Below are 24,189 nucleotides of genomic sequence, written 5' to 3'. Positions count from 1 at the left end.
TCCTAGGTTTAGGCCTTTCTAGGGAGTTTTTCCTAGCCACCGTGCTTCTACACCTGCATTGCTTGCTGTTTGGGGTTTAAGGCTGGGTTTCTGTACAGCACTTTGAGATATCAGCTGATGTACGAAGGGCTATATAAATAAATTTGATTTGATTTGATTTGAACGGAACCTGAAGAACTGTAATATTTGTAGACCATAATATTTAACAAGATAGTTTTCATCTGTATTTTTCGTAGCTGTCTATTTACCACCAAAAAGTGATGCTGGCACTAAGAACCCACTCAACGAGCTGCATAGAGCCAAAAGCAAACAATAAAATGCTCATCCAGAGGTGGCGCTCCTAGGGACCATTGATTTTAATGCAGGAAAACTGAAATCAATTTTATCTAATTTCTACCAGAATTTCACCTGTACAACAATAGGCAAAAAACCTCTAGATCACCTTTACGCCACACACAGAAACACATACAAAGCTCTTCCTCGCCCTCCATTTGGCAAATCTGACCATAACTCTATCCTCCTGATTCCTGCTTACAAGCAAAAACTCAAACAGGAAGTAAAAGTGTAAGTGGTCCGATGAAGCGGATGCTAAGCTACATGACTAGTTTGCTACAGACTGAAATATCTTCCGGGATTCATCCGATGGCATTGAGGGGTTTACCACATCAGTCACTGGCTTGATTATAAGTGCATCGATGACTTTGTCCCCACAGTGACCGTACGTACAGATCCCAACCAGAAGCCATGGATTACAGGAAAAAATCTGCACTGAGCTAAAGGCTAGAGCTGCCACTTTCAATGAGCGAGACACTTATCTGTACCCTTATAAAACAATCCCACTACGAACCATCAAACAGGCAAAGCGTCAATACAGGACTAAGATTGAATCCTACTCTGATGCTCGTCAGATGTGGCAGGCTTGCAATCACAGATTACAAAAGGAAACCTAGTCGAGAGCTAACCAGTGAAGCGAGCCTACCAGACAAACTTAATAATGCCTTCTAGGCAAGCAACAATAAACCATGCATGAGAGCACCAGCTGTTCCAGGCGACTGTGATCACTCTCTCCATAGCCTATGTGAATAAGACCTTTAAACAGGTTAACATTCACAAGGCCAAACAGATTACCAGGATACCTATTCAGGAACCAACAGGACCCTGAACAGCTTCTACCCTCAAGACATAAGACTATAAAGTTAGTTAAATAGCTAACCAAATAGCTACTTTTTTGCATTGACTCATCACATATGTTGCTGCTACTGTTTATTGTCTATCACTTTATTCCTAGTTATATGTACATATCTACCTTAATTACCTCATACCCCTGCACATGTGTTTTTCTTTTCTATTATTTCTCTATTTTCTTACTCTTGAATTGTTGGGAAGGGCCCGTAAGTAAGCATTTCACTGTTAGTCTACACCTATTGTTTTACGAAGCTTGTGACAAATAGCATTTTATTTGATTAAATTTGGTAAAAGAGGGAGAGAGTTGAGCGGTGAGGGAGTGGTAGGAGAGGGTGAGGGGTGAGGGAGTGGTAGGAGAGGGAGAGTGGTGAGGAGTGAGTGTTATGGTAGGAGAGGGAGAGAGGTGAGGTAGTGGTAGGAGAGGGAGAGTGGTGAGGAGTGAGGGTTGTGGTAGGAGAGGAAGAGAGGTGAGGAGTGAGGGTTGTGGTGGGAGAGGGAGAGTGGTGAGGGGTGAGGTAGTTGTAGGAGATGGAGAGTGGTGAGGGGTGAGGGTTGTGGTAGGAGAGGAAGAGAGGTGAGGAGAGGAAGAGAGGTAAGAGTTGAGCGGTGAGGGATGGTAGGAGAGGGAGAGAGGTGAGGGGTGAGGGGTGAGGGAGTGGTAGGAGTGGGAGAATGGTGAGAGGTGAGGTAGTGGTAGTGGCAGGAGAGGGAGAGTGGTGAGGAGTGAGGGTTGTGGTAGGAGAGGGAGAGAGGTGAGGAGAGTGAGAGAGGTGAGGGGTGAGGGAGTGGTAGGAAAGGGAGAGTGGTGAAGGTTGAGGGTTGTGGCAGGAGAGGGAGAGTGGTGAGGAGTGAGGGTTGTGTTAGGAGAGGGAGAGAGGTGCGACTATGAATCACTTAGGTTATGGACGGAGCTTCAAAGAAGGAAATATGATATGCCCTCGAGAGTGGATGAAAAGAAGCAGACAGAAGAGATGGATTATGTTTATTTGTTCATACCAAAAGGCATACTCAAACACTGTGTCAAAAACTTTACGTGCAACCTATACACAATAATTATGTACTTGATTCGAATAAAACAAAGTTACAATATGTTTCCATAAATTTCAAAGAAACTTTAACAGTACACTACTGTAAAGTTTACGGTATTTACGGTAACATACTGTACCTGTTTGCCAATAAGATACCGTAAAAACAACCTTTTCCTTTTTTTACAGTGCACAAAAAGGATGATTGAACTTCAATTTCTATTTAGGGAGACAGAGTTAATTGTTATACAGCAGCTCCCAATTTGTTGCCTTTGCTTTAAATTAAGTTGATTTGAAACAATGTGAACTTGAAACAGCTTTCAGTGTGACAGTCATTTTCTGGGGTCAGTTGTGGAATACCTAAAAATTACACTCTGGATATTTACCCATACCCATTTCATATTCAGTCTATTACATTACATTCATTATACAGTTAATGTATTTTCTGTATGTCTATATTTGAATATGAATCTTTCATGAACAATGAGAGTATGCACAGAAATAGACAAACTGAGGTAGCCTCATTCACGGAACAGCCTGTACAGTGTGACACACTACAAAAACATTTGAGAGAACATTGAGCACTGCCAAAGTGAACACTGCCACTAAGCCAGCTTGAACGCACAGTGCACACTCTCCCTCTATGAAATTATTATAATGCTTGTCTTCTGTGCAGTGAGAGATTCTAAAACACAGAATATAAAGCATTGTTCTGAAAATAGCTGCTCCTATCCTAGGTACAAGTTCTATGTTACAGTATATTTCTCAGGTCACCAACGTTGTGTAGTTACACACAATATAGCATAAGCTGCTCCTGTGCTACAGTAGATATACAAACTATTTCGTAACATTGCTAAATTGATCAGGTTACCAATATTGTGTACATACACACAGAATAGTACGAGCTCACTCACACTCAAATAGTGCTGCTTTTACAGTATACTCGTATTCTATCAGAGCTTTTTCCCCTTGTGTGGCTCTCTGGACTGACGTTGAGTATAATTCAGTTACCCTACCTATCAGTGCATGGTAAGAGTGGGGTCGAATGCACACCTTGTGCTTGCTCCCTATAAATTGGATAGTTGATACCATGAGCTGGAGGTGTACACAGATACCTCAGACACCGTTCCACTGAAGACATTTACTCCACCTCCTGGTGGACAGGACTACTCCTACACACACTAGGGGTGGAGCAGGTGGCACTGACCTTGCCATTCTCCGGTTGCAGTCCGTTTGTGTCCACTAGCGTCGGCATCAACCAGTCCTTTTCCACATAGGACCTGACCTCCCCTACTGTGCATCTGTTGTTAGCATTGAGCTCCAACAGCCTGCTGAACATTTCCATGGCAGCCGGGGTGAATCTCTTCCACAAGGGTGGAACTTCCTCCACGGTGGGTGCCTGGCACCAATCAGCAAACTCCTGGTAGAAGTCATCTGAGGTCACGCAGCGCTCCCAGGGGAAGTAGCCGGTGAGGATGCAAAAGATGACCACTCCGAAGGCCCAGGTGTCCAGGCTGGGCTCCACGCTGAGCGGAGGCGCCGTCACCTCCTTCTGGCCCTCCTCCAGGGCAACGGCACACAGCTCTGGGGCCATGTAGGGCAGCGTGCCGGAGATGAAGCGAATCAGAGTGCCTCTCGTCTGAGCCAGGCCGAAGTCAGCCAGCTTTACCCGGCAGCAGTGGCTGTCCAGCAGTAGGATGTTCTCAGGTTTGATGTCGCGGTGGACCAGGCCGTGCTCGTGGATGAACTCCAGGGCACTGGCAATCTGCAGGACGCAGCGCTTCACTGCACTCTCTGGGATACCCACCTGGGAGCAGAGGATTGGAAACTGTTAAGGCTTTGTGGTCACTGAGACTTGTCTAAGGTGAATTAGAAGACTGTACATTTGGACCATTTTTAACAGTACATTGCACTCATGGACACTCAAAATGGTATATATTGACAATATTCACCAATCCTCTTGATTGAATTCTAAAACACTTTGTACTTAGGTCACAGTTTTACTATATCAAAATCAAACACAATCTTACTTTTGGTTGGATGACAGCAAAAAGGTCCCTCCCAATAACAAGCTCCTGGGCAAAGCCATAGTGCTCATTAGATTGAAAGGCGATTCCGAAGAGACCTACGATGCAGGGGTGGCAGGATAGGTGCAAGGAGATGCAGTACTCCCGTAAGAATCCCTGGAGCTTGGTGGAGGCTTTTGGCATCACTTTAAGAGCCATCGGTGTTCCTGTAAAACGTTCCTATTTGTTATGTTTTATAACAACTTGGTAAAATGTTATGACCATAAGAGATGTTTATGACCAGAAAACACAAGAGATAGCAGACGGTATAAATGATATTAGCAGCAGCATTAGATCCAGTATTGGCAGTACTCTATGAAATTTGCTGTTCCAAGATGACGTAGCAGTCGGTCGTGTGTTGTGTTTGTCTTTGTCTTATCCCATGTCTTATCCTGTGTAAATAGCCTGTTTTTTTCCCGTATACATTTTAATCTCACTTTCTACCTATGAACTAAATATACTTTCCTGCAACCCACCTCACCCAATGTGGTACGGATCTGCTATTTCTATTCCTTATAACTGGACCCTCCGTCAGGAGCTAGCCAGCTAACTAGCTACTAGTCTTTGTTAGACACGGCTAGCGGTCTTCACCTTTTAGCTTGGATACCGCCAGCTTTAACTCGGACAATACATGCCAGTCTGCACAGTGCGATATCAACCCAGAGCAGATCGGACTGCTTCTCTCTACCACATCACCGGATTCCTGCCACTCTGGATCATTACACCGGATCATTGCAGCTAACTAGCTGCTACCAAGTGGCTACTGTTAGCTAACGCCTCTGTCCCGAAGCAGGCACCAGTTAGCGTTGAGCTAGCCACGAGCTAGGCCCATATACTAGCTAATTCTAGGGCTACAATATCTCTTTTGCCAATATTGCTATTCTTTGGACCCTATGATCACTCGTCTACACAGCTGATGCCCCCTGGACAGTTTCAATAAGATTTTGTTTATCTGTCGGCCCCAGCCTCAAACTCAGGTCCTTTATGTTCCTAACTGACCCGCTCTGCCCATTCATCGCCATTTACCCATTGTTGTCTTAGCTCTCCTGATCAACATCTGTGACTGCTTTATGTCTCTTTCTAATGTCAATATGCCTCTCTCTAAAATCAATATGCATTGTCTACTGCTGTCAAGGCTAGTCCTTACTGTTTTATTTCACTGTAGAGCCCTCAGTCCCACTCACCTTGCCTTAGATAGCTCTGTTGTCCCACCCCCCACACACGCTAAGACCTCACCTGGCAAAACTGGTCCCACCGGAGACGAAACCTCTCTCATCGTCACTCAACGCCTAGGTGTACCTCCACTGTACTCACATCCTACCATACCCTTGTCTGTACATCATGCCCTGAATCTACTGTATTCTACCACACCCAGAAATCTGCTCCTTTTATTCTCTGTTCCCAATGCACTAGACAACCAGTTCTTATAGCCTTTAGCCGTACCATTATCCTACACCTCCTCTGTTCCTCTGGTGATGTAGAGGTTAAGCCAAGCCCTGTAGACCCCAGTACCACACCTATTCCCCAGGCACTATCATTTGTTGACTTCTGTAATTGTAAAAGCCTTGGTTTCATGCACGTTAACATCAAAAGCCTCCTCCCTAAGTTTGTTTCACTGCCTTAGCACACTCCGCCAACCCTGATGTCCTAGCTGTGTCTGAATCCTGGCTTAGGAAGGCCACCAAAAATTCTGAAATTTCCATCCCCAACTACAACATTTTCCTCCAACATAGAACTGCCGAAGTGGGCGGGGTCGCAATCTACTGCAGAGATAGCCTGCAGAGTTCTGTCATGCTGTCCAGGTCTGTGCCCAAACAGTTCGAGCTTCTACTTTTAAAAATCCACCTTTCCAGAATTAAGTCTCTCAATGTTTCCGCTTGCTATAGACCCTCCTCAGCTCCCAGTTGTGCCCTGGACTCCATATGAGAATTGATTGCCCCCCATTTATCTTCAGAGCTCGTACTGTTAGGTGACCTAAACTGGGATATGCTTAACACCCCGGCCGTCCTACAATATAAGATAAACTCAGCAAAAAAAGAAATGTCCTCTCACTGTCAACTGCGTTTATTTTCAGCAAACTTAACTTGTGTAAATATTTGTATGAACATAACAAGATTCAACAACTGAGACATAAACTGAACAAGTTACACAGACATGTGACTAACAGAAATGGAACTATGTTACCCTGAACAAAGGGGGTTCATAATCAAAAGTAGCATTCAGTATCTGGTGTGGCCACCAGCTGCATTAAGTACTGCACTGCATCTCCTCCTCGTGGACTGCATCAGATTTGCCAGGTCTTGCTGTGAGATGTTACCCCACTCTTCCACCAAGGCACCTGCAAGTTCCTGGACATTTCTGACGGAAATGGCCCTAGCCCTCACACTCTGATCCAACAGGTCCCAGATGTGCTCAATGGGATTGAGATCTGGGCTCTTTGCTGGCCATGGCAGAACACTGACATTCCTGTGTTGCAGGAAATCACGCACAGAACGAGCAGTATGGCTGGTGACATTGTCATGCTGGAGGGTCATGTCAGGATGCGCCTGCAGGAAGGGTACCACATGAGGGAGGAGGATGTCTTCCCTGTAACGCACAGCGTTGAGATTGCCTGCAATGACAACAAGCTCAGTCCGATGATGCTGTGACACACCGCCCCAGACCATGATGAACCCTCCATCTCTAAATCGATCCCGCTCCAGAGTACAGGCCTTGGTGTAGCGCTTATTCCTTCGACGATAAACGCAAATCCGACCATCACCCCTGGTGAGACAAAACCGCAACTCGTTAGTGAGGAGCACTTTTTGCCAGTCCTGTCTTGTCCAGCGATGGTGGGTTTGTGCCCATAGGCAATGTTGTTGCCGGTGATGTCTGGGGAGGACCTGCCTTACAACAAGCTTACAAGCCCTCAGTCTAGCCTCTCTATTGATGACAGTCTGAGCACTGATGGAGGGATTGTGCGTTCCTGGTGTAACTCTGGCAGTTGTTGTTGCCATCCTTTACCTGTCCCGCAGGTGTGATCTTCGGATGTACCGATCCTGTGCATGTGTTGTTACACGTGGTCTGCCACTGCGAGAACGATCAGCTGTCCGTCCTGTCTCCCTGTAGCGCTGTCTTAGGTGTCTCACAGTACGGACATTGCAATTTATTGCCCTGGCCACATCTTCAGTCCTCATGCCACCTTGCAGCATGCCTAAGGCATGTTCAAGCAGATGAGCAGGGACCCTGGGCATCTTTCTTATGGTGTTTTTCAGAGTCAGTAGAAAGGCCTCTTTAGTGTCCTAAGTTTTCATAAATGTGACCTTAATTGCCTACCATCTGTAAGCTGTTAGAGTCTTAACGACTGTTCCACAGGTGCATGTTCATTAATTGTTTATGGTTCATTGAGCAAGCATGTGAAACAGTGTTTAAACCCTTTACAATGAAGATCTGTGAAGTCATTTGGATTATCTTTGAAAGACAGGGTCCTGAAAAAGGGACATTTCTTTTTTTGCTGAGTTTAGATGCCCTCGATCTCACACATATTATCATGGAACCTACCAGGTTCAACCCCAAATCCGGTAACATGGGCACCCTCATAGATATCATTCTGACCGACCTGCCCTCTAAATACACCTCTGCTGTCTTCAACCAGATTTCAGCGATCACTGCCTCATTGCCTGCGTCTGTGATGGGTCCGCGGTCAAACAACGACCCCTCACTGTCAAACGCTCCCTAAAACACTTCAGCGAGGAGGCCTTTCTAATCAACCTGGCCCGGGTACCCTGGTTATTCTTTAAAAGTGCCTTCCTCACCATCTTAAATAGGCATGCCACATTTAAAAAAATGTAGAACTAAGAACAAATATAGCCCTTAGTTCTCTCCAGACTTGCCTGCCCTTGACCAGCACAAAAACATCCTGTGGCGTACTGCATTAGCATTGAATAGCCCCCGTGAAATGCAACAGGGAAGTTAGGAACCAATATACACAGGCAGTTAGGAAAGCAAAGGCTAGCATTTTCATCTTGTAGCACAAATTCCCAAAAGTTTTGGGACACGGTAAAGTCCATGGAGAGTAAGAGCACCTCCTCCCAGCTGCCCATTGCACTGAGGCTAGGAAATACTGTCGCCACCAATAAATACATGATAATCGAGAATTTCAATAAGCATTTTTCTACGGCTGGCCATGCTTTCCAAATGGCTACCACACAACTCTGGCCAACAGCTCTGCACCCCCCACAGCAACTTGCCCAAGCCCCCCTCCCCTGCTTCTCCTTCACCCAAATCCAGAAAGCTGATGTTCTGAAAGAGCTGCAAAATCTGGACCCCTACAAATCAGTTGGGCTAGACAATCTGGACCCTCTCTTTCTAAAATTATTCGCCGCAATTGTTGCAACCCCTATTACTAGCCTGTTCAACCTCTCTTTTGTGTTGTCTGAGATCCCTAAAGATTGGAAACGGCCGCAGTCATCCCCCTCTTCAAAGGCGTAGACACTCTAGACCCAAACTGTTACAGACCTATATCCATCCTGCCCTGCCTTTCTAAAGTCTTCAAAAGCCAAGTTAACAAACAGATCACCGACCATTTAGAATCCCACCGTACCTTCTCCGCTATGCAATCTGGTTTCCGAGCTGTTCATGGGTGCACCTCTGCCATGCTCAATGTCCTAAACGATATCATAACCGACATCGATAAAAGACAGTACTGTGCAGCCGTCTTCATTAACCTGGCCCAGGCTTTTGACTCTGTCAATCACCACATTCTTATCAGCAGACTCAACAGCCTTGGTTTCTCAAATGACTGCCTCGCCTGGTTCACCAACTACTTTGCAGATAGAGTTTAGTGTGTCAAATTGGAGGGCCTCTTGTCCGGACCTCTGGCAGTCTCTATGGGGGTGCCACAGGGTTCATTTCTCGGGCTGACTCTTTTCTCTCTATATATCAATGATGTCACTCTTGCTGCTGGTGATTCTCTAATCCACCTCTACGCAGATGACACCATTCTGTATACTTCTGGCCCTTCTTTGGCCACTGTGTTAACAAACCTCCAGACGAGCTTCAATGCCATACACCACTCCCTCCGTGGCCTCCAACTGCTCTTAAATGCTAGTAAAACTAAATGCATGCTCTTCAACCGATCGCTGCCCAACTAGCATCACTACTCTGGACGGTTGTGACTTAGAATATGTGGACAACTACAGATACCTAGATGTCTGGTTAGACTGTAAACTCTCCTTCCAGACTCACATTAAGCCTCTCCAATCCAAAATTAAATCTAGAATTGGCTTTCTATTTCGCAACAAAGCCTCTTTCACTCATGCTGCCAAACATACCCTCTTAAAACTGGCTATCCTACCGATCCTTGACTTCAGCTATATCCTCTACAAAATAGCCTCCAACACTCCACTCAGCAAATTAGATGTAGTCTATCACAGTGTCATCCATTTTGTCACCAAAGCCCCATGTACCACCCATCACTGTGACCTGTATGCTCTGGCTGGTCCTCGCTACATATTCGCGCCAAACCCACTGGCTCCAGTCTTTGCTAGGAAAAGCCACACTTTATTTTAGCTCACCATAGCAACACCCACCCATAGCACGTGCTGCAGAAGGTATATTTCACTGGTCATCCCCAAAGCCAACTCCTCTTTTGGCCGCCTTTCCTTCCAGTTCTCTGCTGCCAATGACTGGAATGAATTGCAAAAATTGCTGAAGATGGAGACATATCTCCCTCACTAACTTTAAGCATCAGCTGTCAGAGCAGCTTACCAATCACTGCACATGTACACAGCCCATCTGTAAATAGCCCCAATTACCTCATCCCCATATAATATTTATTTTTTGCTATTTTGCATCCCAGTATCTCTACTTGCACATCCCCATCTGCACATCTATCACTCCAGTGTTAATGCTAAATTGTAATTATTTTGCCACTATGGCCTATTTATTGCCTTACCTCCTTAATCTTACTACATTTGCACACACTGTATATAGATTTTTATATTGTGTTATTGACTGTACGTTTGTTTATACCATGTGTAACTCTGTGTTGCTGTTTTTGTTGCACTCCTTTGCTTTATCTTGGCCAGGTCACAGTTGTAAATGAGAACTTGTTCTCAACTGGCCTACCTGGTTAAATAAATATAATAATAATAATAATAATAATAATAATAATTCTAAGGGTAATTTGATACCAAAAACTTCTGACACTTTTCAAGTTACGTGAAATCAATAAAACATTTCATTGTGTCATTGAACCAAAGGAAAGCCCTTAGTATTTCAGCCTTTTAAACTATGAGTTGGCTTCTTACCCCTGCAGCGATGGGTGACCAGCAGAACCTTGCCATACTTCCCCCGGCCGATCTCCTTGATAATGTTGAAGTGCTCTTTGATCTCCAAGTGGCTTAGGCTCTGAGCCGTCAGCGCAATCAGTTCATCGATCAGACTGCCATCTGCAAGGCCCAGCTCGATCATCTCTCTCTCTCTGTCTCAAATCTGACAGTCAGAGAGACATGGGTTAATGAATGTAATGATCCAATGCCTCTGCACAATTCACAACAAACAATTATTGGAGATGCACGGATGCGAACACAGTATACAGTCTATACAGTGCATTCGTAAAGAAGACCCCTTGACTTTCTCCACATTTTGTTACGTTACAGCCTCATTCTAAAATGCATTAAATCATTTTTTCCCGTCATCAATCTACACATCAATCTAACGCCCCATAATAACAGAGCATTTATTTAAAATAAATAGCACAAATATCAAATTTACATAACTATTCAGACCCTTTACTCAGTTCTTTGGCAGCGATTACAGCCTCGAGTCTTCTTGGCTATGACGCATCAAGCTTGTTACACCTGTATTTGGGAAGTTTCTCCCATTCTTCTCTGCAGAGCCACTCAAGCTCTGTCAGGTCGGGTGGGGAGCGTTGCTGCATATTTTAAGGACTCTCCAGTGATGTTTGATCGGGTTCAATCCGGACTCTAGCTGGGCCACTCAAGGACATTCAGAGACTTGTCCCGAAGCCACCTCTGTGTTGTCTTGTGTGTGTGCTTAGGGTCATTGTCCTGCTGTAAGGTGAACCTTCGCCCCAGTCTGAGGTCCTGAGCGCTCTCGAGCAAGTTTTCATCAAGGATCTCTCTGAACTTTGCTCCATTCATCTTTCCCTCGATCCTGACTAGTCTCCCAGTCCCTGCCTCTGAAAAACATCCCCACAGCATGATGCTGCCACCACAATGCTTCACGTAGGGATGGTGCCAGGTTTCCTCCAGACGAGACACTTGTCATTCAGGCCAAATAGTTCAATCTTAGTTTCATCTGACCTGAGAATCTTGTTTCTTATGGTCTGAGAATTCTTTAGGTGCCTTATGGCAAACTCGAAGTGGGCTGTTTTACTGAGGATTGGCTTCCGTCTGGCCACTCTCCCGTAAAGGCCTGGTTGGTGGAGTGCTTCAGAGATGGTTGTCCTTCTAGAAGGTTCTCTCATCTCCACAGAGGATCTCTGGAGCTCTGTCAGAGTGACCATCGGGTTCTTGGTCGCCTCACTGACCATTGCCCTTCTCCCCCAATTGCTCAGTTTGGCCGGGTGGCCAGCTCTGGGAAGATTCTTGGTGGTTCCAAACTTCTTCCATTTAAAAATGATGGAGGCCACTGTGTTCTTGGGGACCTTCAATGCTGCAGACATTTTTTGGTAGCCAGATATGTGGCTCGACATAGTCCTGTCTCGGAGCTCTACGGACAATTCCTTTGATCTCATGACTTGTTTTTTCCTCTGACATGCACTGCCAACTGTGTGACCTTATATAGGCAGGTGTGTGCCTTTCCAAATCATGTCCAATCAATTAAGTTTACCACAGGTGGACTCCAGTCAAGACGTAGAAACATCTCAAGGTTTATAAATGGAAACAGGATGCACCTGAGCTCAATTTTGAGTCTTATAGCATACTTATGTAAATAAGGTATTTCAGTAAATTTGCACACATTTCTAAAAACCTGTTTTCGCTTTGTCATTATGGGGTATTTTGTGTAGATAGATGTTGGAATTTTTTAATACATTTTGAATAAGGCTTTAATTAACGTAACAAAATTTGCACTGTACCAAGTGCACTGTACCAAGATTATACTGTAAGGCAACAGAGCTTCATTTTGAGGTCAACGTTTTTGGTGGTCACAATACCAATGTATTTATCGAGCCATTCCTAATAATGAATCTGACCGTTAATAAAGGGTGAATCACAATCGCAATCTCCAGAAAAGAGATCCATCCATAGCCAGTCTTACTACTGTAACTTTATGCATGCCCCTCTACCTCGGTCGACTCGTTTCAGCTGAGAAGCACCGGCCCACCCAGCACTCTCTCTGTACCACAGTCATTCATACACACTAATACGACACACTCAGCACTCACTGCAAAACCAAACATTTTATAGTATCACATGGCGTGAAACACATTGACAGCATTAGATGACATGTTATGTAGACATGTTGCAGGTGTTTTGAATTATCCGTGGCGTATTTGTATGGCAAGGAGGGCTACTTGGAGTCAGAACATGCATTCTGTATGGCCTGGTTATCTTATTATGTGACAGCTTAAATACTTCTCAAAGATTGTTACGTTTGTGTAGGCTGAGGTCAAATAAAATAGCAAATAATCACACAAACTGCTAAAAACACAACATCACGGGTTAATAACATACCCAATCAGTGTTATTATCCCACAAAGTACTGTGTAGTGACAGAACATGTTGCTGTAATTGTAGCAGTAACATTATAGTGTAAATGCATAATTAAAATGTTGACAATAAAGATGGGCTACATGGAATTAATGTTCCAACATTTATTTTAAACATCCTCTTTCATAATTTCCTGTTTGAATGATGTCAACTACTACAGTAAGAAAATCTAATTCCTTTGGACTTGAAATTAGTTTACCGAAATTAGTTATTTGGTATAACTGTATAATATAATATTCTGGAGTGGATGTATGTATACAGTAGTTTATTTTAACGAGAACATTAATCATTAAACGAGATCTCGCTATGAATTTACACAATTAAATTACATTGGAACTCATTTCCGATGTAATTATATTTACAGAAATGTTCAATCATAAAATAGTTAGCAAAAGGAAGCAATGTGGGTTTCACAATCGCTATTGATTGTTTTTCCATGTAAACATTCAATATTGATCAGTTGTAAACTGATCAATTTAGAACACTTTTAGGGTTTTTGTCATCATATGATATATCATGCATTATCATTACAAATAATACTTTTTTTGCAATACCACAAGCCTTCTCTGCAAGATGTATTAATGCACATGTTGTAGGTGTACATAAACTATAAAATTGGCATTTAAGTACATATAGAAATCTCATACCCATATGACATGCATAACAAAAGCAATGATTTCATTGCATTTGAATCGACATTGATCTTACTCAAGCATAAAACATTGCATCAACCAAAATGATCAGAGAACTGACTGATGGTTATCTTACCTTTATAGTAGAGTATCACAATGGTCTCGATCAATAAATATGTACACATATGTTGCAACAAACACAATGCACACACACACAAAAAAAAAAACATACGCACAACCTACATGCAACTTGCATGCATGTGCCAGTTAGCGTAGTGGTGAAGCTCAGGTTTAGCTAGTGTCCCTCTGTCCTTCCATCACCTTACTGCAGCTGTGCTGTGGATCACAGGGCTGTGTGGCTGGCTGAGTGGACCAGGGTTAGAGGAGAGTGCTACCACTCGACTACAGCTAAGACTCGGAGCCCACTTCGACAGCTGATTACAAAACTGGCTGCTGCAAAGGGCACTCACACTCTTACACACACACTGACACACACACTGACACACACACTGACACACATGCTGCTTTATAAAGCAGAAGCACCTTAACTGCTCTTGGAAGATTAAAGGTTCTGTCACTATTGGATGTACCAATATGGGCACATGCCCACACACTCACACTCCCGCTCGCACACTCACACAAATGCACACGAATACAACCCCCTAGAGAACTACGAGTAAGTACATGTGCTAATACCACTACAACCTCCCAATGTTCTCAGTGCTAACAGGACTGCGTCTATTAAACGACAAATGTGCAGGTGTGTTTAAACACACAGTCATGCACGCTTATCTAGAATAAAGAGTTGAGCACAGTGAAGATACAGTAGTATGGTGTATTATCTCTCCAGTCACAAATGTAAAAGGGGGAAAAAAGTTGTTTCCTGAAATGTCCTAATTCAACCACATTGTATTTACGTCCTCCTTGCCCTGTAACCAAGCCCATGTACCCTGAGAATGTGCAGACTGAACGCACCACATACAGTCAGTTCCATAAATATTGGCACCCTTGATAAAGATGAGCAAAAAGACTGTATAAAATAAATTATACAAAAAAACTGAGCTACAGTATATTGTATGCTCCAAAAAAAAAATGAAATGATATTATTTTATACTAATACAATTGTTCAGAGAAAGAGATTTTGTTTAACAAGTAAACATTTTACCCAGTACCAGGACATTTTAGCCAAAAACCTGGTTGCCTCTGCCAGGAGGCAGACACTTGGCCGCAAGTGGATCTTCCAGCAAGACGATAACCCCAAGCACACATCAAACTCCACAAAGAAATGTTAATTGTCCAGTAAAATGGCCATCTCAGTCTCTGGACTTGGACCCCATTGAAAACCTGTGGTTTGAATTGAAGAGGGAAGTCCATAAGGGTAGACGAAGGACATCAAGGATCTGGAAACACTATACATTTTTGTATTTTTTGTATTACTTGTTAAACAACAACTCTTTCTCTGAACAATTGCATTGGTATAAAATAATGTAATTTTCATTTTTTTGTTGCATGCAAAATAGCTCAGTATTTGTAGTATTGATTTTATACAGTCATTTTTGCTCATCTTTATCAACTGTGCCAATAATTATGGATCAGATTTGTATGACGTTCTGACTAGTTTACCTCACCACACAGCACCACAACTGAGTTAAACATCATGTGGTTAAGCTGAGATGAAGAAAACTCATAAGAACTCAGGAAAGCATTCTTTATCTCATTAAAGAATCTAAAGCAGATTTGAAAAACTCTATTTGGCAAACCATATATAGCTACTGGTGTTGCATCCAGCATCCAGCCTGTTGCATCCAGCTTTCTATTGACCTTTGGCCAGCTGGGTCACTACTAGATTGTCCAGGCTGAAATGGATCCAGGTCCAGTGCAACAGGGGGCTTATCTGCAGAGCCCGAAGAGCCGGCCATGAATGCACTCAAGCAGTGGCACTCACACACACAAACATATCCACAGGGATATGTATGAAGCAACATGGACTAGAGTGGTGGTCTTCAGAGTCCTCACTCATCACCCCTGACCCTAGTTATTCTGGGGTCTATAGGCTGCTCAGATACAGGGGTGGATTGGCTATCAGGCAATTCTGGTAATTCTGGTAATTGCCAGATCGGCTGGACGATTATTTTGCTTGGATGGGCTGGTCGAAATTGCCACACACAAGAATATTTTTTATATATATCAAAAAATAAAACAATGAAAAAGGTGAAATGACCGGTGGCCCATGGGCCTGTTAAGATTGTTTTTAGATACATTTTGGGGCAATTACTCTGATATACTAATCTATAATGAGCCTTTGGCTGATCAGGGAGCAACAGCCGGCCTCCCTACCAAGATGGGCCAGCCTGGTTTTCTGAGCTGAGGTCACACGAACTCAAATTCAGATGTAAATTCAGCATCAGCAAAGAGACCTGCTCTGACTCTGTCATCAGACAGTCAAGATCATGGATCGTAAAAAATGGAAAGGGTGCCTATAAACGTAGAAAGAGCACATTCTACATTGTCACCTCACTTAAAAATAATTGACCATGATTTGGTGCATTACCCTGCCCCTGCCCCTGTGCCTGTGCCCTCGCTGGGGCCTGCTGCTGTGATGAGCGAGCCACTCTCCGCTCCTCCCATGCGTTCGAGAGAGAAATGCGTTCTGAACATATAACATTTCAAAATGCAATTGAAGTAAAAACACAGCTTTGAAAGCTTTGTCTCTTTGTCCCTGTTGAAGAGAGGAGGGTCTCAGCTTCCTGTAGGTATATATTTATTTCTCAACTCTCAATAATCAACTTAATAGTAACTATTTTGCAAACAAAATATTTAATATGGCTTTGAGATATTGAGTGTTGTGCCTACAACTGCAATGTTTTTTTTTAGGACTAGCAGTGGGTATTATATTTACAGTTAACAATCGAGTTAACGTGTTTTTTAGGACTAGCAGTGGGTATTATATTTACAGTTAACAATCGAGCTAACGTGTTTTTTAGGACTAGCAGTGGGTATTATATTTACAGTTAACAATCGAGCTAACGTGTTTTTTAGGACTAGCAGTGGGTATTATATTTACAGTTAACAATCGAGCTAACGTGTTTTTTAGGACTAGCAGTGGGTATTATATTTACAGTTAACAATCGAGCTAACGTGTTTTTTAGGACTAGCAGTGGGTATTATATTTACAGTTAACAATCGAGCTAACGTGTTTTTTCCACTTCCTCAGGTTTTGAACCGCAAACAAATTAGCCTATGATATTAATGTACATCAAGATGTATGTAATGAATCTCTATTAAACATATATAATAATAAGGAAATGATGGAGTCCTATTTTGACAGGGAGTTGGCAGTGCATGCAGTAATGTGGGCTGTGTGTGGATAAAGTGTCAGGGCCAATATGTTGTCCCAGGCTGCCCCAGCTCAGATACAGATTCAGTTTGGTTATGTTTAATGTTATGTCTATTTCAATGTGAATTCCTGATTTCCTATCAGTGTATTGGGTCAGGTACTGAATATTATTTGTCTGCACAACTGTTTTATCATTTAAATGTACTGTCATTTTGAACAGCATCAATAATAGCTCCTTCGTGGGCCATGACAAACTACTTTGAGCCATGCATGATTTTGTGTACATTGTGTAGTGTCTAAATGTTGCTCATCACATTTCAGTGTCAGAGTTGACCCAGGCTGTCATGTTTTGGAACTATGACATGGTAGGACAGAGGTCCTGGTGTCCTCCCTTCCAACCTGTCCCCAGAGTCTGTCAGGAATGGAATTATAGAGTGGTGTAGAAAGGCAACCAGCTCAACACAGCTGCAATTAGGCTAACATTTCCAAATAGGTGCTACACTAAAAGTTAATAACTCCCAGCTGTTCTGGACATTAGTCCCATAGAAAGATAGAGGTATAGTTTTGCATGCGCACTGAGTTTACTTATGCAGTACATGATTCTTCAGAAGATCAACAATGTATACTAGCTATCAGATTTGTACATGGGTAACAAACCTTGGGATCACTGAGTGTCTTTCCATTCAGAGAATGAAACAATTCATCTCAAACCACACACGCACACACCCGTTCCAGGCCACCTGCTGTTAAGAGAAAATATGTATTAATTGTTTATAATTATTCAGGGTATCAGGTATCTTGATCGTGATAAACTGCAGCTTTACTGTCCAAGTCTCAGTGACACATGGTCTTATATAGGCCATACTGCTTGACAGCTCCACTAGCCACCTCACCGCTCTGTGCCCTCAGCTGCTGGCTGGCCTGGCCTGCCTGCCACAGGAACTACTGAACCCAAGGCCTCAGCATCATCACATCATCACACCAAGTGTGAGAAAAACCCTCAACGAATGTTGACATGGAGCTCCTGGCATCTTTTGAAATATGCCTGCGGGACATTTATTTACACATACATGCTTTGTTATATAAACAAATACCCATACACATAATTACTTTTGTCTTGAAGACAAATAATATGCTACTTATCAAGTAGCGCCTAATGGGGACTGACAAACAGTGTTTCCTAGAAGAGGGCAGCAGAGCAGCATGCTCAGGCAAGGGCATGCGTGTACGAAAGCATATTTGTAATGCCTGTCTGCAGTATAAATTGTTGCTGGTTGACACAAAGTAAGGGAATGAACAGAGGAAACTGTGCTGCTTAATATAGAAAGATTAATAAAGAGTCATTCTGAAGGAGATGGGTTACACAGTGCCCACTGCAGATGGAGTGGGTGAAGACAGGCGAGTGAGATATCGTTTCAGCCTGGCATGCCACTCATCTCAGTGAGCATGGCCCATGCGGGATCTGAGGGATCTGTCCCATGTGACACATTTAGAATAGTCATGTACGTCCATGCATCAATGAGATATCATTATTTTAGTCCAATCAATTTGTTTGGCAATGCCTTGCTCCTTTTGGTGTAGGAAATGGAGCTGTACAGTAGTTGCAGGTGACTGAGGGCAAAAGTTGACCGGTGGGTTTAGCCATGCTGGTTAATAAATGGTCATCAAAATGCTCAGTGTGTGTGTTTTGTTATTGCCTGGCACAGCCAAGGAAAATATCAGTGGAGCAGGAACCAGGGTTGCGTTATGTGGCACATGGCACGACATTGGTATTAGTAAGGCTATGTAGCTGGTGATCACGCTCTGTTTCTATTTAATACCAGCCCCTACAGTATCCACACAGCCCTAATCCTGCTACAGTCGGAGTCGTAGCAGCAGTGTTAATTGGGGTAATTGTGAGGCATGAGGCTGCCTGCTGCCGGGCCTTGTGGAGTTATTCCTATAATGGAGTAACAGGGTGGCAGTAGGATTCCTTGGGGGATTCAGGGGCGTGAGGGTATCTGAAACATTTCCTCTCTGTCTTCCATGTGACAGAGACAGTGTTTTGTTTTGTCAACAAAGAGCGTTATGGCAGGGACTTGTCTTACCACTGGCCTGTCTATGAATAGCTTGTCAAATTGGCAATACTCTCTCAACGTGTTCAATGACATGTACTACAAACTAGTGAAGCAGACCATTTTAATCCTCTCATGTAAGTTAAAAACAGCAGGGTACAATTATTCATCTTCGTGCTAATTTTTACAAATCAAAATGTAATGGTGATTCTGGAGTTTCCCCAAGTTGCTATTGACTCCATTGTAGTATCAGGACACTTTTAAAATAATGCATATAGATTTCTAAATACCTGGAATGGGTTGAAAGTTCATGGTTCTCAATTCCAGATATTTTTATTTTTAGCTCACCAGTAGATGAAGCTGAATTTGTTCAACCCCGGCCCCAATCCTCACTACTACAAAGCCCACAAACAATTGTAAAATGCTTCTATTACTTACAGTACAAGCATTATATGCATTCAAACTCCATGGTCATTACACTGTGAAGTCACTGAATCCACATTTCTAGAGCACAGTGGCTCCAGTGAATATTTATAGCATTGGACTGCTGCAGTTTACAAGCTTTGGTAATGATGTGCAAAGCGCTGTAACCTATGGCATGATGACATGTTGACAACAAAGGTATTTACTGTAATCCTTACAGTGGTGATTCCTGCATTTATCTCTGTCTTTCTTTGTTGAATAGATGACATTGGGAAAGTAGTGACCTCCCTCCCTCCATCCCTCCTTCTCTTACAGATACAACACACAAACACAAGTACAAACACACACACACTTGAACACAAACTCATGGAGCATTTGCTTACATTTATAATTGAGTAATTTAGCAGACGCTCTTATCCAGCAACTTACATTAGTGCATTCATCTTAAGATAGCTAGGTGAGACATCAACATATAAAGTCGTAGCAAGTACATTTCATCATCAAAGTCAGTGCTAGTTGGAAAAGCTAATGGGATATGTCTAAGACTCTCATTTTCAGAAGATGGGCAGGGACTCTGCTGTCCTAGCTTCAGGGGGAAGCTTGTTCCACCATTGGGGTTCCAGGACAGAGAAAATCTTTGACTGGGCCCAGCGGGAACTGCCCTTCGGGTGTTAGGGCCAAGAGACCAACCAGCTCGGGTTGGGGTGTAGGGTTTGACCATAGCCTGAAGGTAGGAAGGGGCAGTTCCCCTTGCTTAGAGGCGATGTCAGACTGGCGATGTCAGACTGCCAGTAAATGCTGCCATCTAGTGAAACTAACCCTTCTTTGAACTTGTAATCTCTACAGTGCCAACTGAAGACATATTACTGTATTCTGGGGCAAAACTTATTGATCAAAACATCACTCAATATATGTGGTCTTGATAACCATGTTGACCCCAATGATTTATATATACACTAGATGACTGACAGAGGGCACTGTTTTGAAGTCACAGCGCCTCCATCTTGGTACTCTCCTTCTCCATTGAAAAACATATTTTGGAAGCTATAGAAAGGTATTTATTAACATCTTTATCTACATCTGTTTATTCCATTACAGGCACATCAATGCATACTTTTTCAAGACATTTTCGTTAAAATATAATTTTTGGAAAGTACTAATGTACTACAACAACAACAAAAAATACTTGTAATTTTGTCCTTGAAACATTTAATTGAAATACTGTAGAAATCCATTTATTCCAATGAAGGAGTACTTCTTCTGAGGAGTGCCAATAGGGCCACCCGGTGGCTTCAAATTCTCTCATTGGTCAATACATAGCATCAGCAATCCAGGGTTTATATCAATGACTGTATATATGAATGGACAAAGCCATCGGTCAAATAAAATAAAATAAAAGTTTATTTGTCACATGCGCCCAATACAACAGATGCTTACTTACAAGCCCATAGCCAACAATGCAGATTTAAGAAAAATAAGAGTTAAGAAAAGATTTACTAAATAAACTAAAGTATAAAAAAGAGTAACAATAAAATAACAATAACAGGGCTATATACAAGGAGTATCGGTACTGACTCAATATGCGGGGGTACAGGTTAGTTGAGGAAATTGAGGTAATATGTACATGTAGATGGTGAAAGTGACTATGCATAGACAACAAAGAGCGAGGAGCAGCAGTGTACAAATGGGGTGGGGGGGTCAATGCAAATAGTCTGGGTAGCCAGTTGATTAGCTTTTCAGCAGTCTTATGGCTTGGGGGTAGAAGCTGTTAAGAAGCCTTTTGGCCATAGACTTGGCCCTCCAGTACCGCTTGTCATGTGGTAGCAGAGAGAACAGTCTATGACTATGGTAGCTGGAGTCTTTGGCAATTTTTAGGGCCTTCCTCGAAAACCCGCTTAGTATAGAGGTCTTGGATGGCAGGAAGCTTGGCCCTGGGCCATACACACTACCCTTTGTAGCGCCTTGAGGTCGGAGTCTGAGCGGTTGCCATACCAGGCAGGGATACAACCAGTCAGGATGCTCTCAATGGTGCAGCTGTATAGCTTTTTGAGGATCTGTTGTCCTGGCACCACACTGCCAAGTCTCTGATCTTCTCCCTGTAGGCTGTCTCATCGTTGTCGGTGATCAAGCCTACCACCATTTTGACGTTGACAAACTTAATGATGGTGTTGGAGTCGTGCTTGGTCGTGGGTGAACAGGGAGTACAGGAGGGGACTAAGCACGCACCCCTGAGCTGCCCCCGTGTTGAGGATCAGCGTGGCAGATGTGTTGTTGCCTATCACATGACATCATGCATTCCTATGTGAAGACACAATAGCGCATTGAAGCCAAATGTCAAAAAGTCAGTTAAGATGGTGTCTCATGGAGACATAACATCTGCAGTTTGATCTACTCTAGCAAGTTGCATGCTAGCTCAGTGCTGCCCCGTCTTATTAAGTAAATCAAGTTGAAGGCCAAACGGGGTACTGCAGGCAGCCACAAAATTATCTTCATAAGTTCTTCTATGTGATTGTAAAATAATCAGATAAAGGACATACATCTGGTGTATTAAAAGCAATTATTGGTACCATGATTGTCTTCAAAAAAAAAAAGAAATTTACACAAAGATTGACCATGAACATTGATATTTTTCCATTCACTGTAACGGGAGATCATGTTTTTCAAATCAATGCCTGCAGTACTATGGTCGGCCTTGAACTTCCGTGGCTTCAGTGAGAGGGGACAGTCACTCTCCCCTGTTTTATATACATCATTGGTTGACCCTAGTCTCTTGAGGCCCTTGATTGAACCTATCCTTGATTTAAAGACTCCAGTAATATGATTTTAATGGGAGCAGTTGGTGTGCTATTCTTACACTCCCTAACGTGTTGAACACGGCAATGCATTATAACAATGTAACAATGCAATGTATCAAAAATAATGTCTGCTGCAGCATTAAGATTTGTGTCATTATGGACACTTTTAAAGGGATCATCATCTCACCCTGTGAAACATGTTTTGATCATAAGATTGTGCTACACTAATATTTTTCCTGCTAATATAACCCTTTTTCACATAACAGGCACTCAGCATTTGGTGTGTGGGTAGGATATTTAGCTACCGACCTATCTATCTATACAGGATTTTATGATGTGGAAATTGGAGTTGATGACCATTGATTTGGTAGGCTAATGTCTGACCTGTGTCTATAAATTCCTGCATGTCACGTGAACTGTTTGCAATGGTACTTCTTCAAGAGAACAAAGTAACGTTTCATGAGCTCCTGTATTCAGCCTCTGTTTAGTCATCATTTTGATTATAATTGAGGTTCCACTCTCTGACCCTCCAACACAGTATGAGACAAGAGTATCATAGGGATCAATGTCAAAGTTTAAATTCATCATTGGCTCCATATAAACGTATAGGCTACCTATGATTTAGGGTGCTGTAACGGTTTTCTAGTGGTGATGAAGGAGAGTCGGACCAAACTGCAGCGTGTCGATTGCGATCCATATTTATTAAACAAAACGTAAACACGACTAAACACTAAACACGACTAAACACTAAACACTACAAAACAATAAACGTAATGAAAACCGAAAACAGCCTATCTAGTGCAAACTAACAGAGAGTACAAGTAAGACACTAAGGACAATCACCCACGACAAACTCAAAGAATATGGCTGCCTAAATATGGTTCCCAATCAGAGACAACGATAAGCACCTGCCTCTGATTGAGAACCACTCCAGACAGCCATAGACCTTGCTAGACAACCCACTAAGCTACAATCCCAATACCACCACCAAAACCCCAAGACAAACACACCACAATTACAAAAACCCCATGCCACACCCTGGCCTGACCAAATACATAAAGATAAACACAAAATACTTTGACCAGGGCGTGACAGAACCCCCCTAAGGTGCGGACTCCCGAACGCACCTCAAAACAATAGGGAGGGTCCGGGTGGGCGTCTGTCCATGGTGGCGGCTCCGGTGCGGGACGTGGACCCCACTCCTTTAATGTCTTAGTCCCCTCTCCCTTCGTCCTTGGATAGTCCACCCTCGCCGCCGACCATGGCCTAGAAGTCCCCACCCAGAACCCCACTGGACTGAGGAGCAGATCGGGACTGAAGGACAGCTCGGGACCGAGGCAGCTCGGGACTGAGGGGAAGCTCGGGAGTGAGAGAAAGCTCAGGAGTGAGAGGAAGCTCAGGAGTGAGAGAAGCTCAGGAGTGAGAGGAAGCTCAGGAGTGAGAGGAAGCTCAGGAGTGAGAGGAAGCTCAGGAGTGAGAGGAAGCTCAGGCAGGTAGATAGATCTACCAGCTCCTGGCTGGCTGGTGGTTTCAGCAGATCCTGGCTGACTGGCAGATCCTGGCTGACTGGCAGATCCTGGCTGACTGGCAGATCTGGAAGAGTCTGGTTGACTGGCAGATCTGGAAGAGTCTGGTTGACTGGCAGATCTGGAAGAGTCTGGTTGACTGGCAGATCTGGAAGAGTCTGGTTGACTGGCAGATCTGGAAGAGTCTGGTTGACTGGCAGATCTGGAAGAGTCTGGCTGACTGGCAGATCTGGAAGAGTCTGGCTGACTGGCAGATCTGGCGGCGCTGGGCAGACTGGCGGCGCTGGGCAGACTGGCGGCGCTGGGCAGACTGGCGGCGCTGGGCAGACTGGCGGCACTGGGCAGACTGGCGATGCTGGGCAGACTGGCGGCGCTGGGCAGACTGGCGGCGCTGGGCAGACTGGCGGCGCTGGGCAGACTGGCGGCGCT

The 24,189-nt window shown here is 43.6% G+C and overlaps 1 protein-coding gene across 3 annotated transcripts; it reads right to left on the bottom strand.

Annotated features, from left to right (window-relative positions):
- Positions 1-2,153: 2,153 nt before the first annotated feature.
- Positions 2,154-14,176, bottom strand: si:dkey-8e10.3 (serine/threonine-protein kinase SBK1). 3 transcript variants are annotated; one of them, XM_024375620.2, is made up of 4 exons: positions 13,952-14,176; positions 10,567-10,750; positions 4,241-4,443; positions 2,154-4,017 (listed from the first exon to the last, which is right to left on the bottom strand). In XM_024375620.2, the coding sequence occupies exons 2-4, from the start codon at positions 10,727-10,729 to the stop codon at positions 3,352-3,354; spliced, it is 1,032 nt and encodes a 343-aa protein (XP_024231388.1). In that variant the 5' UTR covers positions 10,730-10,750; positions 13,952-14,176; the 3' UTR covers positions 2,154-3,351. The 3 variants fall into 3 exon arrangements, with proteins under 3 accessions (XP_024231388.1, XP_024231387.1, XP_024231389.1); XM_024375619.2 differs by having other exon boundaries at positions 13,947-14,174; XM_024375621.2 differs by lacking the exon at positions 13,952-14,176 and adding an exon at positions 13,762-13,879.
- Between the last annotated feature and the right edge of the window lie 10,013 nt (positions 14,177-24,189).

Source organism: Oncorhynchus tshawytscha, linkage group LG16, assembly GCF_018296145.1.
Source record: "Oncorhynchus tshawytscha isolate Ot180627B linkage group LG16, Otsh_v2.0, whole genome shotgun sequence".
NCBI lineage: Eukaryota > Metazoa > Chordata > Actinopteri > Salmoniformes > Salmonidae > Oncorhynchus > Oncorhynchus tshawytscha.
This window is presented reverse-complemented; position numbering and strand designations above follow the sequence as displayed.